The sequence below is a fragment of the Telopea speciosissima genome, chromosome 3 (assembly GCF_018873765.1).
Source record: "Telopea speciosissima isolate NSW1024214 ecotype Mountain lineage chromosome 3, Tspe_v1, whole genome shotgun sequence".
Taxonomy (NCBI): domain Eukaryota; kingdom Viridiplantae; phylum Streptophyta; class Magnoliopsida; order Proteales; family Proteaceae; genus Telopea; species Telopea speciosissima.
The window spans coordinates 12905317-12920833 of NC_057918.1; the positions used below are offsets into that span (position 1 = coordinate 12905317).

A 15517-nucleotide genomic window follows, 5' to 3' on the forward strand; every position below is an offset into this window, starting at 1 on the left:
GATTAATTCCATCAACAACCAATAGAATTTAATTAGCACATTAATACCCTTAAGATATCGAATTTACCCAAATAAGCCCTTTTCCACTTAGGGTTTCTTTATAATTTTATCTTGCAAGTTAAGTATCACCCACTACATATTATTCAGATTGGAGTGATTGGAATGGTTGGAGTGTATCAAAAGCTATCCAAAACAGAGACCCTTTGACATCATCAGCAAAAGAGAACTCTTAACACAAAACCAGTAGCTTTGCCTTCAAAAAACAAAAATGAAAAAGTTAGGTGATCTGTAACTAACTAAATAGGTTATTAAACTGAATAAGAAGCATTACCATATGGATGTTAAGATTTTTAATGTCACTTCCTAATTGGGTTTCAATATTTATTTAGTTTTTGACTAAATCAAAAGGTAATATCTTTAATTAAGCAACGTTAACTAAACAATACCCTACATGTCTCTCTCTCTCTATAATCTCTTAAACCCATCCAATAATCTAATTTATTAAACATTCATGTGTTGTTGCATCTAGTCCAAGAGATTTAATTTTTAAATTATTCCTTAAATTATTGATTAAATCATTTTATAAGCTTTTATTAATACTGCACGAGTCTTCTGTAAGTATTTTGCAAGAACAAAGAAAAGAAAAGTCAGGTTCTCATGCTTTTTACTCTGTTCAACTGCTAGGCATCAAAATAAATAGAGATCACCTAAGCAATTCCCTTTCTTGAACCCAAACAAATCCACCTTTGCAGTTGTGTAGTTGTGTCAGTTTAGTTGTTGGCCAATCTATTCAACTAAAACACCAAACCCCAAACACACCCCCAAACCACCACCATCACCTCCTCAGAGAGTATATTATCCATTGAAGAACTTCCCTTTTTTTTTCTTTTTTTTATAGGGGAAGAAGGATAAATATTGATAGCTTCTCTTGTTTTATATACAGGTACCCTTTTGAGCTTCTGAGTCATCATTCCATTCCCATCTCAATCTCAATCTCAATCTCAATGAAAGAGAGGCCATCAGTTCCAATGGAGAGAACCAGCAAGATCATCAGGAGAACAATCTACACCTTCCTCAAGAACTACCAGTACTTCACCTCAACTGCTGCAATTCTTGCATTCCCTGCTTCTGTTTCAATTCTCCTCTCTGAATCACTTGTACCATCGTTGTTACCTCTCCTTTCAGTCATTCATTTTCGTCTTCAAACACTCTTTGATGCAGCTGGGTTTCCCCCCTCATCACAGTTCTTTTCCCTTCTCAATCTGAAGTTATCTCAAACCATATCTTCCTCAATTTTATCTATCCCTTTCACCCTCTCCTTTCTCCTTCTAGCAAAAGCATGTGTAATTCATGCTCTCCATCATCACAAAGTATCTCATCAACCTTCCTTTTCTTCTTTCCTATCCCTTTACACTCCCCTTCTCATCACCCACCTCTGCAACTCATTTGTTATCATGTCAGCAAACGCAGCCACCTTCTCTGTGCTCTTCCTTGCCTTCAATATCCTTGATGCCTCTGGCTTCTCTTCACCCTCTATCATTCTTATCGTCTCAGCCGCTGCTGCCATCCTCTACTCTGTCATCCTTGCTAATACTCTTATTGTCTGCAACTTATCTTTGGTTATAGCAGGGACAGATAACTGCAGCGGGTTTCTAGCAATCCTCAGGGCCTGTGTGCTGATCAGAGGCAGGGTCTCGACCGCACTTTCTCTGGCTCTCCCTGTCAATCTGGGACTGGCTTTAGTGGAAGCCTTGTTTCAGTACCGGATCATAAGAGTGTTTAGTCATTCTGAAAGGCTCAGCCCCTCCATAGCCTTGGAAGGGATGTTAATTGCATACTTATACTCCCTCTTCATTCTCCTTGACACCATTGCAAGCTGTATATTATTCAAAAGTTTAAAGTCAAGTTCTCAGATGGATCTTGAGAGCAGATATGTTTACCTTGAACAGAACATGGGGGAAGAAGACCTCGACGCTTTTACATACTCGAAGAATTTGCCAGAACTTCTCTGAAGCTGAAGGAGATTTGTTATGATTTTGTACAGAAACTGCTTCGAATAAGCTTAGGACTCGCATGCTTGGGATTCGAGGATCAAATTCTGAGCCGAAAACAAGATCAATTAGTGGTAAGCTCAAAGAAGGGTCAGAAAGAGTAAGGAGAAGGCAACATAGCCCCCAACCTCATTTTTCTGCTTCACTGAGTTCAATATCGATTTGATTGGTCTTCTTGTAGATGGACACATTTGTTTACAGTTTCATTTTTCATTTGCAAAGGCTTTTTTTTCTTTTTTTAATTTCATTCCATTGGTTTTCACATCCTGTGTATGAAACATATTCCAGAAGCTTTAGTTTTCCCACCCAAAAGAACAAGTGAGTTCTTATATTGTAAAAAGGGCAAGAATGCCCAAAGCCAGATTAATGAAATATCATTATTAAGTTATTGAGTATTGGAGAGTATTTGTATGTTAAAAGCATTTTATTCATACAGATCCAGAATTACTGAATGATTAGCTATTCCGATATGAGTAATTCCTTTTTAAGCAGAAACCCACTCAAAAGAGCAAAGTAGTAGTAGTCACAATGCAACACGCCTAACAACGAGGTTCTCTTCTATTCTAAATGGCAAGAACCAGGTACAAGATACCGCAACTAAGTTCAAGGAGCTCAAGCCATTCTCCACAAATACAGAGTACTCTCAGTACATTTACCGTCTCCTTTCTCCTTAATTGAAGGAGACAAGTTTACCCCAATATTCATTTCTAGTAAGCAGAGCTGAGACTAGTAACTGTTCACAGACAAATTGAACTCTTGATCATGAATAAAAGAATATCAAGCCAAAAGGACAACATAATTCTGTTAGTTTCAAAGATTTCTGCTGTTTGCCTGACTTGATGAATATGATGCCTTCAATTTAACTGACCTCTCTTCATGCCTGGAGCTGAAGAGGAGATTACTCCAGTTTGTTGACCTTTGGACTACTCTGGAGGGAACCCGGTCACTATCTTCACCACCTGATGCTTCATATCCATCACTAGTTGACCTTGACAATGGAATTCCTTTAAGAGCAGCAGAGAAAGCAGCAGGATTGGCAGTGAGCCCTCGTCCCTCTTCTGCTCCCGATGAGGAGACACGGAATGGGTGAAGATCTGGTGAATCCAGACTACTTTCAGGAGAAGAAGCAATAACCCCAGACAAGGCTGACATGGCTCGGCTTGTGCGAAATGCACTCCGTGCCTCGTGCTGCAAAGGAGCCAAACTGGTGGATGTATCTGCCACTGGATCAATGAGATTGCTGTTCGCATCCTTGGCAGATATCTTGCTGAGTGGCTCAAGAGGAAGTTCAGCTGGGAGCCGGACCCGCTTACTTGCTCGTCTCCGATTCTCAGGCCTTTGGAACATCCGGTCACTGTTGCTGCCAAAGCTTCTGTCTGTTTCTAAACCAAGTGGGGCTTCCCTTCTCATCACGGGCTGCAAGATTCTGGACTTCTTCCTTGCCTGTGCAGCAACCTTTGAGACTTCTTCTGGATTCAACCGAGCCAATGTCCAAGGACTTAATTTTACAGGCCCGGCATTCTTTTTCCTGATTGATTCGTCTACCACTATCCTCTTACCTGACGAGCTAACAGACATGGCAGTGTCTGGAGGAACAACATCAAACTGGAAAACCAAAAGTGTCACCATCAGCTCACCCATTCGGGGTAAGGAACAAACAAACAATTTGAGCCTCATCATTTACAGAAATTATACCAAACAAATATAGCCTCTGCGTAGCATCATCAAGCAGAAGGTTGGGAGAAGCCCAGTCCGGGGCAACCAGACCAGGAAACATTTCTTGAGCACCAATAACACACCACATCTCAAATGTTCAACGGATCAGGAGCTACGTGAGTAGGCACCGTCATAAAGATTTTATACAATACAAATAATAATGAACAGATTATTTTTAATCCTAGTCACTTCTTCAAACTTTAGGAACTAATTTTGAAAGTTTTTTTACCATTTACATGAATGATAAAAAAGGACACATTCTAACTGTCCATGCTGAATTTTGTTTAACCTGATCTTTTCAAAGGGGCCACCGGCCACTCATCATTGGGTCCTGATCCTCTCTAACCATTGCAAATGTGGAAGTTATTAGGGCCCCAGTCCAGTAGAATGGTCCAGGAATTCAGACTGGAGACTTTGCCAACTTCAAAATATGGATTCTTATGCCTTAATGTGTAGTCATGTTACCACAAGAAACATGATTTTAAAACCTACCTGGTCTTCAAGAAATAAGCGTGGAGGAGTACACCATGCACCTCGGTGGAAAGTATTGAAGGAGCTTGCACTGCTAAGACCAGTAAGGGAGCTGACAGTAGACATTTGAGGGCTCTGCTGACCTCCAATTCCTTGTTGATCTTGCTCCCTCAAGGCAACGATATAGTCATAGGTGCTGATTCCCTGTGACACAAGTATATAAATGCATGCACCGAGCACATTATTGGCAGCTTGAAACATGTAAGAGAAAAGAGGGGAGGGGGGAGGAACTGACACCCATACCAGGTGGATCACCAACTTTATAACATGGAGGGTTAAGTGCATCATCCTTGGTGAAACATACCAATCTTACAAGAGAAACAAAGTTATGATTCTGAGCTAACCTTTTTGATGAGGAGAACATGAAAGAAGAAAAGCTGAGCAAGCGGTAGAGTAGCAATCATAGCCAAAATGGTGCATGAAGCCTGTTTAATGCAAGTTACATCCATCAGTCAAAGTAAGACTTAATTGACAAGATTGGAACTCTGCACACAACTTAGTTCTTTTCATTGTGTGATGAAAAAAATATCCAACTTAGCACCCAGTGAGTGGAAAATTTTCAGAGATGACAAAATAGTAGTGGAGAGAAGAAAATGACAGAGAATCAAACACTCACCACCACAACAACAAAGGAAACCAAAGAGAAACTGCTCCCCAACTTGGTGGTGATCTCCACAGAGAATCGGTTACGCTCAAGAAAACAGCAGATCATCACAAGTATTCCTATCGACCATTGTAGAATAAGCTGCAATCTCAAGCCCAAGGTGCAACGTATATACCTGTCAATAGTCAACCAAAATGAAAAAAGACCTGAAAGTAAATTGCTTACTCTTTGATTCAGGTCAACTCTGGGAAATGGCGTGTTACTTTCAGGTGAGGATAGTCTCCTAAAGGCCAAAGAGAGTTGGAACTGGGATTGGGTGAGAAACAGTATTTAGGAAGTGGAGAGAAGACCAAGTGTCAAGGTTTTGAACAGAGCTGGATTGAAGGCACCAAGGGATCACACAGGCACAGAGGCAGCTTGGAGTATTCAGGTCTGATATTTTCAAAGATTCTAAGCAAGGCAAAAAGACAGGCCAAGCTTACCAAGAGAATAGCAGTAATCATGAGGGTGAAAAACTGTCGGTAATTCTTTCGGCCTATACAGTTGTTTAGCCACTACAAAACCAAGGATGAAGAAGTCATTAGAGGTCTTTCCAGGAATTAGGAGAACTCCCAGCAAATCAAAAGTCTGTATACCCTGCAGTGATGATCAAAGCGGTCAACGCACTTATCACAAACTCTACAGTGCTTGCTGTACTTGAAAACCTGCAGTACAGCTCAAGCAAATCAGAACATATCCTATATCAAATCCATAATGTAATGATAGAACTAATTTATTGAGCAATTCTAGAGCCAGCAAGTGCAACTAAATTGACAAGACTCTTCCCCATCCCCCCTGGCCTGCCCTCTTTTGGGTGGGCATATGTTGATGTTCTTCTAAGCAAGTGAAGAAACCCGGGGGGGGGGGGGGGGGGAGGGAACAGACATATAGAAGTTATATCCTGCCAAATTTTGTATTGAAGACAAAACCTTTTATTATTTGGTTTCAGATAGAAAAGATATGGAAACAAACCAGTAACCTTTTTTTCCACCAGAATTGATAGGAAACCAGATAGTCAAACAATTTTAAAATTTAAAACAAAGAGATTATGAAAGCAGTGAAGAACTTGATAGTTTACATAGAAGGTCCAAGTTTAAGACAACCTTTAGGATGGAAACAAATAACAATATGAGCAGTCTAGAGCTTTGCAGAACAGATTTAATTGGAACAATGCAGCCGGTGAGTATAAAACTGATAATATGGACCATTTGAAACATCTGTTCCATGGAACAGATAGAATCAGTCGTGTGGTTTAGTTAATTTTGTTGAAGATCTACTTTGCCAAACCTATAACATGGTGGATTTGAAACCTACATTTGCACAAATACAGGGAATCGATTGACAACCATAAAGATATACAGAACATGGTCCCAAGATTCCTTCATATAATACTATTACAATAAAACTTCTTCAAAGAATATAAACATCATTGTGGGTACCAAATGCTTCAACATACCTCCACCTCACACAAACTGCAGTAGAACATGCCTTCTTCACTCATTTCTTGCTCAGAAAATTGTTCACGTTGATTGCAGGAGTTACACATAAAAGCACATGTACAGAACCCTAATAAAACCATACAACAAGACTGCCCATGAGAGGATGAATTCTTGTCAGTTTCATCAGTGGTGTCCTCCCCAATGGATTCCATGCCCGTCACACTCTCATCCAAGGGCTTCTCTCCAATCATTCCAGTATTAGTTTTATATGTTGAAGAAGTTGATTCTCCTCCTAGTTTAGATTCCTTGTGCTGATTATGCTTTCCACAGTGTGCAGTGCCAACATATTTCTTGGACTTGAAGACTCCTGGGTCCGCAGGATCAGCAGCCGCACACCAAATGTACAGACCAAAGACACAAGTAATCTGGCAGTAGATGTATTAATAATATGAATCAAAGAAAGAAAGGGGATGAAGACTAAAATAGTATGCATTTTCAAGTGAACTCAATTGGGTTACATAAAAAATTTGAAGGGACCAGACAACATCTAACATAGGGGATTCTGATGATACTAAAATTCACAATACATGAAAAGAGTGTACATATTACAGAACTCTCACGAATGAATTCAAACCTCAGAGTCATAAGATTAAATCCCTATTTCAGCCATTCATATGGAAGATATGGCAGACACAGACTATTCATTGGATAGGGAACTCCTGGGTCGGCCATGAATCAGTAGTTAAGTCCCTATCAGCTTTGTATTTTGCCATGTATTGATCACTTCCCCTTGTCATGCTAGTTGCTTATTTTCAAAATTTTAATTCCAAAAGCACCTAGGAAGAAAGAGCTTTTCTCCTTTGGTTTGTGTGTGTATGCATTTATTTTTTCCTTTTGGGTAAATTACATCTGAGGTGCCCTAAATTTGCATAAAGGATGTTTTGGATACCTTAAATTTAAAAATGGATGTTTGGGGTTCCTATTTAACAGGTGTTGTTCTAAATCAGAATTATTTCCAATTTTACCCCTGTGAGGCAGTGTTTGGGTATCTCAAACACCACTGATTACCACAACCTCCACCCCCCACCGTCGTCCCTCTGTTGCAGCCCATCTGCAAATGCCACCACACCTCTGTTCCCATCCCCTGCTGGAATCCATCTCAAGCTTCTTTTGCGGGTTGAGCATGAATGATCTAACAGAAAACACAATCAAGGGGGAGAGAAACAATAGGGTTGAGGCTTAATAGGTCTATCTAAACCCTAACTCTTGTTATTCGCTTGAAACAAAAGGGAGTTCGTTAGTTTGTAGTTGGAAGGTGTAGCAGGTAGCAGCAGCATAATCAGATTACAAAGTGATTGGTGGAGGATGACGGTTACGATTAGATACGTGCCATTAATAAAAGGAACGAAGACTGCCATGACCATCTCAAACATAAACCAGTTGTGATTTAGAGTTTTCTTCCTCACCCTATTGAATCGGTATTTTTTTAGGGGGGTGTGGGGTGGAGGAAATGAAGATTGAAGTTTTGTGATTCCAAAGTTTACTGAAAATTAGGTGGTCTCCCTATCGGGTTTCCACAGAAATAAAAAACATAATATATACGTTCCTGAAGTTTCGGAAGCAAGATGGTGATATTTCTCATAAATGAATAATGTGAAACATCTATGGATAACAGGCAAACTATCTCAAATCCCAACTGCATCAAACACATATGATATAGCTACTACAGAAATGCTAAGTGGTTTTACGATTTATTTTGGAAAGAAGCATTATGCAAGTTTATTTAATACAAATTCCATTACAATTGATCCCAACACAAATGCTGTATGTATGAAAGAATAACATTAATGCCATCTTTCTCCAAGTTTGCCATACAAGAAAATGTCTGACGATGCTTATTAAAAGGAAACCTACAAGCTTCAGTTCCATCCAGTGTTCAACTGAAGCCCATCTCAATACCGGTTACCTCTTTCCCATCCACAACCAAGAAGACAAAACCAACTCCAATAATACTACACCATATTCTATGTCCAATGAAGAGTTGCATTACTCTTCCTCAGCCTTCAAATAAAGCAATTAGCAGCAGTTAAAACCATTCATTTATGCAACTGCTAGGAAGATCCAAGATGCTGCCCATCCACAACTCAGCATTGAAGTATGCCACAAATTATACAGGGACTGAGAGGCCAATTCTAATACCAAAAAGTGGAGCTAAGCATTATGGCTAGGACCAAGTTTTCCTTCACCCACAGTCTCTTGACTGAGGGGTTCGGATGGTGTCCATAGGGTATCACGCAACAGTGAGAGGTATTTTCGACCATTTGTAAATAGGGGGCAGAATAGCAGATATTTATAGCCATAGATGGCTGTACGGTCAAGGAAAACTTTCTCCTTGTGACTATGCCTATCTGCTTTGCATTAGCCTAGTATGTAAATGCCATACACATGTCCACTATGACACAGCGCGGACAATTTGAGATGTGCTTCTATTAGAAAAAATTGTAACACGGCAACTTGAAAGAAATAGACTCCTCGATGATCTTCCTATCCTGAAGTTTAAAGCCAATCTCATCACTATAGTCCAGTTAGATTACGTTGCCTGGAATTTTAGTTGACTCTATGGTTGGAAGAATTAACTTCTACTGGCTCAAAATCAACCATATTCCAGTTATAAGATCATATTAGCTCCAAAGGAGCCCATGAAAATGTTCAGAATGAAGCTTCATACGAATACAAATGTTCCCCTAAGAGAATAGAGATTCTCAAAAACTAGCCATGAATTTGAAGGCACAATAAGGGGCAACTATACAAGGGACTGACTAATTATTTCACATATGGGACAGCCATCCTAAAAACTGTGATTATTTGAGATAGGCATCCCAATGTTTTAACACTACATGCCACAGTAGTAGGATTGAACACTCACATGAGATAAATAGCTCTTGTGGCTTCACCTAAATAAGCTAGAGATCTCTCAAAGATACATCAAAGAGATTAAAAGACAAGAAACCCTTACCCATTCCAAATTTACAAGTTCATGCGGAACCTCAAGGATCAGTCAATAAACACAAAAAGGCCACAAGTTCATGAAAAATTCGGAAAGGTTAGTCAGAGGAAATGAGGTAAAAAGAGGAAAATGCTAATGACAAATCTATTTAAGAGACAGGTCATAGGTTCAGGGCCAGCTCATGAATCAGATAACAACCCATCAAAAGCAAATCAAGCAGATCTCAAGCCATGAACGATGAAAAAACAAGTGAAGAAAATAAAATATACACATATAAGGAAAATAGATTGGGGGAAAAAGATGTGAAAATGGCTGACCAAAGGAGTGTAAAGCCCCATCACAATGTACTGAAACACCTTCCTCCCTACGAACGGAACGAAGAAAACATAAAACGCGAACCCCAGTGCCAGAAACACAGCCACTGCAACCACCTAAAGATAAAGGGCGGAATGAGCATCCCCAGCAGAATAATGCGAGAAAAGAAGGATTAAAAAAAAGTAACGATTTATGAATACCTGAAGAGGATGGTAGGGAAGCTGCCATCCATGCTTCCTCATTTCCTGCTGAAATGTTGCAGACAAAATGCAAAATAGAGAGAAACTACAAAACCAGAATGAAACCAGAGTATAAAAGACCAAAATGAAAGACTGAAACAGTTCCCTTTTTTTGCCTCTGCCTTCTATTACTATTACTGCTCAGGAACAAATGTGAAGCTATTCATTTTTTTTTTCTTCTTTTTTCACCCTCCCTTCCTCTTCTACTGCTTACTGCTACTACTACTCAGGGACAGATGTGATGCACTAACAACAAACAAGAGGATTGCATGTCTACTTTCCACCGTTCTAATCAAGAAGAAGTGAAAAATAAAGGAAAAGAAAAGAAGAAAAGGTGGGGGAGAGATGATGATTGGTCTTGGGATGAGAGAGAGGAAGCAATGGACAGTGAAGAAAAGCTTGTCTGGTTCACTTCATCATCTCTCCAGCCATGGAGAGAGATACAATAGAAGAAATGCAAGTTGGGTTATTTCTTCAATGTGAGCAAACTGCAAACATCTGTTCCCAAGTCTCTGAGAGTAAATAGAGAGAGAGAGAGAGAGTGAGAGGGAACTGGGTTTTCCTTTGTAAAGCTCATAATTACTCTTCCAAACCAAACCTCCTTTATTTTTTTTTCTTTTTCCTTGTTTCTCGTGTAGACATCTTTTTTTCTATGTACAAATCATCTCTGTCTCGTCAGTAGACACAGTATACAAATACATTCATAATTGTTTAGTTGTATCTGCTTGTAGTTTCTAATAACCCATTTTTTAAAACTTACAAAACCCTTTTCTCTCTCTCTCTTTCTCTAATCTGGTCAAACTCCAAATCAGTAAACTCCATTAAAGGAATAGGGAGAATATTATGAAGCTAATATGGGTTAAGCTATGCTCGTAGGCTCTCATATGGGATGGGCTTTTTGTAACCGTTGGATTAGTTCTAAGAGTGTCTGATGCAAGTTTGAATCAGAACAAAGGTGGGGTAGGGGCTTTAAAGGTTGATTCCTATTGGACGTTTCAAATGACTCTTAATCCTCATCAATGCTTCTCTTTCATGCTTGCTTTATTATAGATAAAGAGAGAGAGAGAGAGACAGACAGACAGGGGGGAGAAGCATAATAAATGGTTCAGAGGGAAGATGGTCCCTCTTACACGATAGCATCTGTGACCTTTTGCACTGCTTTTGGACTGAGTAATTAACCTTTTTCACTTGTCCAAATGGGATTGTTTTGGTTTACAAGAAGACCTTTGGATCTAGTGGCCCTGCCAATTATGATAATTTATGCCAATTATGGCCATTTGGAACGTTTAGGAGATGGTTAACTTCTAATCCCACTCTAATCTGGACTGTAACTCCATGCTCGTGGTTGAACCTAGACCTGTTTCCAAAGAGGCTAGGTAGTTCTTTGGTGCTTTGTTTTGTTAATGGGAGGGGGATTCCTAGCCGGTTGCATGGCCCCTACATTAGCACGGAATCAATGAGAGGATGTGCATGGACATCCAACATAGGTGAGAATTTTCATTTTATCGGAGGCGGATGGTCATTTTGTTCTTTCTTTGTGTGGCGCAAGCATTATATCACTTGGCAGTCTTCTTTTTTTTTTTGTTAAGTTGGAAAAAAAAATTTGTTAAATCATTTTGGAAGGTCTCATCCTTCTCCTTTGAGAGTGTCGAGTTCAAACATCTTATGGTGTATTTAGAAATTGACATCTTTATTCATTTACCCTTTAATCTTATTTTCAAAAATTTTTAAGTTGGAGTATAAAGGGTATTTAGACGTTAAAAGATTTTCTTTAGACATCGAAAAATCTGGGTTGAATGGGGGAAAACATATTTATACTAAAATCTTTAAAATTTCATGGCTTTCAAATTGTAAGTCAAAATTAAGTGATTCAAAATGTGTTGAGAAGATTATTCTAAATAATATCTAGTAGCATAAAGACAAGAAGTTACCTTAACAAAAAAATATTTTAGAAAATCCATTTGAAAATGAGTCCCAAGATGCCAAAAAGTAAAATCTTTCTTTCGTTTGCAAACTACTTTTTTAATGATAAAAATTGCATATGAAATTTAAAATTATTTTAATGTTGCTTGACTTTATTTTCAATAGGCCAATTTTTTTAAGGGTATTTTGATCATTTTTAAAAGTTACAACTTTTGATCATTTTGAGATAAACCATAAAATAGATTTTATATACTCTATCTAAGGGTATCAGATCATTACGCCATGCACACATCCAAGGTGACAACATGAAGTGTCTACAATATGAGATAAAAGTTCAAGAGTAGAGAAATGGTACTGGATCAATTTTCCGTTAATTCTGATTCTATATGGGCCGAAAATCATTGAAACCCTAGAAATGTTATTAGGAAGAAGTCAAAATTTTACATCATTTGTTAGTTCATGAAATTTTTTTATTCAATAAATTCAAGGATCTTGCTACAAAGAGATTAATTTTAAATTTTTATTACTATTTTACTGTATAAAAGAAGTAAAAAACAGTGGCAATAAGAGAAGATCAAACATGAATAATCATTGATTCAAAGGAGAAAAAAAAAAGAAAAAAAAAAACGCTACGATCCAATTCCAATTTCTCAAACATTTGATGAGATGGAAAAAGGGGGGGGGGGTTTCTATATTCCATTTCTGAGTGCCTTCTTTTGGCATTATATCGTTGGCACCAGTTGGAGTTTGGCAAGTGATAAATTGATCTTTTTGTATTGGATTTTGAAGGAAGCAACTCCAAATCTATCTCTGTCTCTCTCTCCTCAACCATTCCATGGAGCAATGGTGGAGATATATCCGGACTGGAGTCAGGGACACATGGTACCTAGGATTCTATGTGGGACCTACTGGACAACTCTAATATTGTTTGTTTGTTTGTTTGTTATATAAAAGTTAAGAAAGTAATGTGTTTGGTTGGGGGTGGTCAGTAGTGTCACAGCCTCACGGGTTTGGGACTTTGGGGTTCCCCTTCAACGCAACAGACAGCTTCGGTGACAGCTCCCATCCAAGAGATCTCTACACACTTCTCTGCAATCTCATGTGTCATGTTTTTTGTCTTACCCGATAAAGACCCAAATTCTACCCGGAAAAAAAAAGGAAAAAGAAAAAGATACGACCCAAATTGTGTCACTGCTATACCATTTTTAGAAAATCGGGTATTAGATATTTTGTTCATAAGGTTGATACGTTATATATTTTAAAATATAAATGAGAGTATTTTTTTTTTTTTTGTGAAAAATATAAATGTGAATATTTATATTTTATATATATATCGAATTGAATCATGTAAGAGGTTTGTATAAATTGTCATTAGTTGTTTAAGAAATAAAACTCTTTTCGATAGTTATTTTGGTCTTTAAACTTGAGAAATCCTTACTATTGCAGTTGGTTTTTGTGTTTTATAGTGCACTAAAGGTTGATGTTTTATTCATCCAAAAACAACCTCGTCATAGTTGGAGGGTTATTAGACTTTAAATACAATATATTCTCATGGAAGATTAAAAAAAAAATAGAAGAGTTCTACGGAGTATCTAATAACTCTGATTTAGATTCCAACACCTACTTTAAGAATATAAAGGATGTAGATGCAAAACGCTAGAAATAAACCATGTGCTCTAAAATAAATTATATGCATTCCAATCATGCCTGAATGCTTGTTGATCCACTAGAAATCGTAAAGTCCATCTGACGTAAGAGTATCTATAAGAGGAAGAAGGGTGTAGATGAAAAAATAGAAATATTCAAATAAAGACTGATTGCAAAAGGCTATACCCAACAAGAAATGATAGATTACGATAAAACATTTTTACCAATAGCGATGATTAAATTCATTCGAATTTTATTATCCATTGCTCACTAAAAGAAACTGGTTATAGGCAGAACCTTTAGTGGTGATAATTTTTACCGCCACAAAAAGATAGATTTTAAAGGCGATAAAATATTATCACCACTAATGGGCTTTGATTATCAAGTCTACAGTAGTAAACTTTTTCCTGCTCTAAAAATATCATGAAAGTACCAATTAAACCTATATTCATATTCATTCACTTGCCAATTCTTGCAACTATAGGTGTTCTTACAAAAGTGTTATTCACATGAGATCAAAAGTGAGAAAACAATGAAAAATTAATGAGAGGGGAATTGCACACTAGCAACATAGCAATTTTTTTCCATTATGGAAGGGAAAGAAGTTGGGTTTCATTGTGGCAACTGATGAGATCGGGAAATAATATCCACCAAAACTAGCTTAACCTCACAATTTTAAAAAGTCTCATGAGGGAATGAAGACTTCAATCCTTATAAGAAGTAAGGACCATGGTCTCCCCTTCACTCACCCACGTGGGAATATCTTTAGTCACCCTTGAGGCTAATCTTTACTCACAATAGAAATCACAAGGATGAAAAGCCTCTCCCCTCTCCCCTCTCCCCTCTCCCCATGGCTTATAGAGAGCTATTTTAACTCCCTCTCTTAACAAAGAAAAGAAAAGAAAAGCAGAGAGTGAAAGAGTATTAACCTGTGATCTGCCTTGTAATACAAGTTGTACAACTCCTTGAAAGTAAACATTAAACAGGGGGCAAGGTTACAGTCTAATCCGTGACATACTTAAAAAGTGTGTTTGAATTTTTTGGTGCTATGTACTTAAGGGTCAAGGAAAGCGAGTTAAGTTTCACTCTCACAAGTCACAGGCAATAATGCACGCTTTTCGAGAAAGGATGAATGTGATAGATTCCTTTAAGTCTGTTAGCTAACATTCTAAGCAAAGTAGCACTTGCACTACTTAACTTTTCTTTTTGCAACCACCCAAATAAAGCTTAAAATAATGTTACCTACCTAGTTGTTCTCCTAAGGTTTGTCACTTTCGTGCCATTTGGATTGTTACATTTTACCATTTTTTTTCAAATATTTAAAGAACAACCATAACTAATCAACATTTTCTTTTTCTTGATAGATCCACCCCACTTATAAAGGGTGGTGGACTGGTGGGTCATGATTTGAACTTAAAGAAACCATTTTTCTCCTTATCCATCACCTTTGAAGAAGCACCGAAGCTCAATCCAAAGAACAGCTTGTGAAGAGATTCTTAATGTTGCATTCATGGAAGCTCATAGGCCCCATTTTTGTATTAAAATCTAAACATGAAATATTTCAAGAGTGTTATTATTCCAGAGTCTTGAGGGCTTTACTTCAACACAAAGCTTGCTTGCAAAGGGAAACTAAAGAAAATCAATAATATCAAATCCAATTTTACCCAAAACAAAGATGATCGTAGCCAACATCCATCTTTTCAATCGCATTCACTTAAAACTGGATCATACGACATTAAAGTCACTCACTCGTAGTCGCTCATAAATAGCATAAAGTGGATGATGGACCACGAATCTGGACAATAATGATCCTATGATGTTTGTAAAAAGTCAAGTCTCAGTAAAGAGGATTAGAGGACATAAGAGTATATTGGTATTTCAATAAATTGCATGTATGGGATTTTGTTATAAATTTGTAACGAGTGTACTTTCTCTCTAAGTAATCTAAGAGAGGTGTGAGACCGAACAACCATAACCTATTGATTTCTCCATTGATAGTGATGCAG

At 37.9% G+C, this 15517-nt stretch overlaps 2 protein-coding genes across 3 annotated transcripts; one reads left to right on the forward strand and one right to left on the reverse strand.

The window, feature by feature from the left end:
* The first annotated feature begins 1028 nt into the window (after positions 1 to 1028).
* Positions 1029 to 2012, forward strand: LOC122654859. The gene has a single exon (XM_043849126.1). The coding sequence runs from the start codon at positions 1029 to 1031 to the stop codon at positions 2010 to 2012; it is 984 nt and encodes a 327-aa protein (XP_043705061.1).
* A 489-nt stretch (positions 2013 to 2501) lies between these two features.
* Positions 2502 to 10397, reverse strand: LOC122655666 (probable protein S-acyltransferase 22). Of its 2 annotated transcripts, XM_043849925.1 has the most exons (11): positions 10131 to 10397; positions 10047 to 10059; positions 9903 to 9950; positions 9705 to 9818; positions 6398 to 6805; positions 5538 to 5606; positions 5385 to 5456; positions 4915 to 5043; positions 4643 to 4723; positions 4260 to 4442; positions 2502 to 3656 (listed from the first exon to the last, which is right to left on the reverse strand). In XM_043849925.1, exons 3-11 carry the CDS (start codon positions 9942 to 9944, stop codon positions 2862 to 2864), a joined length of 1893 nt encoding a protein of 630 aa, XP_043705860.1. In that variant the 5' UTR covers positions 9945 to 9950; positions 10047 to 10059; positions 10131 to 10397; the 3' UTR covers positions 2502 to 2861. The 2 variants fall into 2 exon arrangements, with proteins under 2 accessions (XP_043705860.1, XP_043705859.1); XM_043849924.1 differs by lacking the exon at positions 10047 to 10059 and having other exon boundaries at positions 9903 to 9951; positions 10118 to 10397.
* Between the last annotated feature and the right edge of the window lie 5120 nt (positions 10398 to 15517).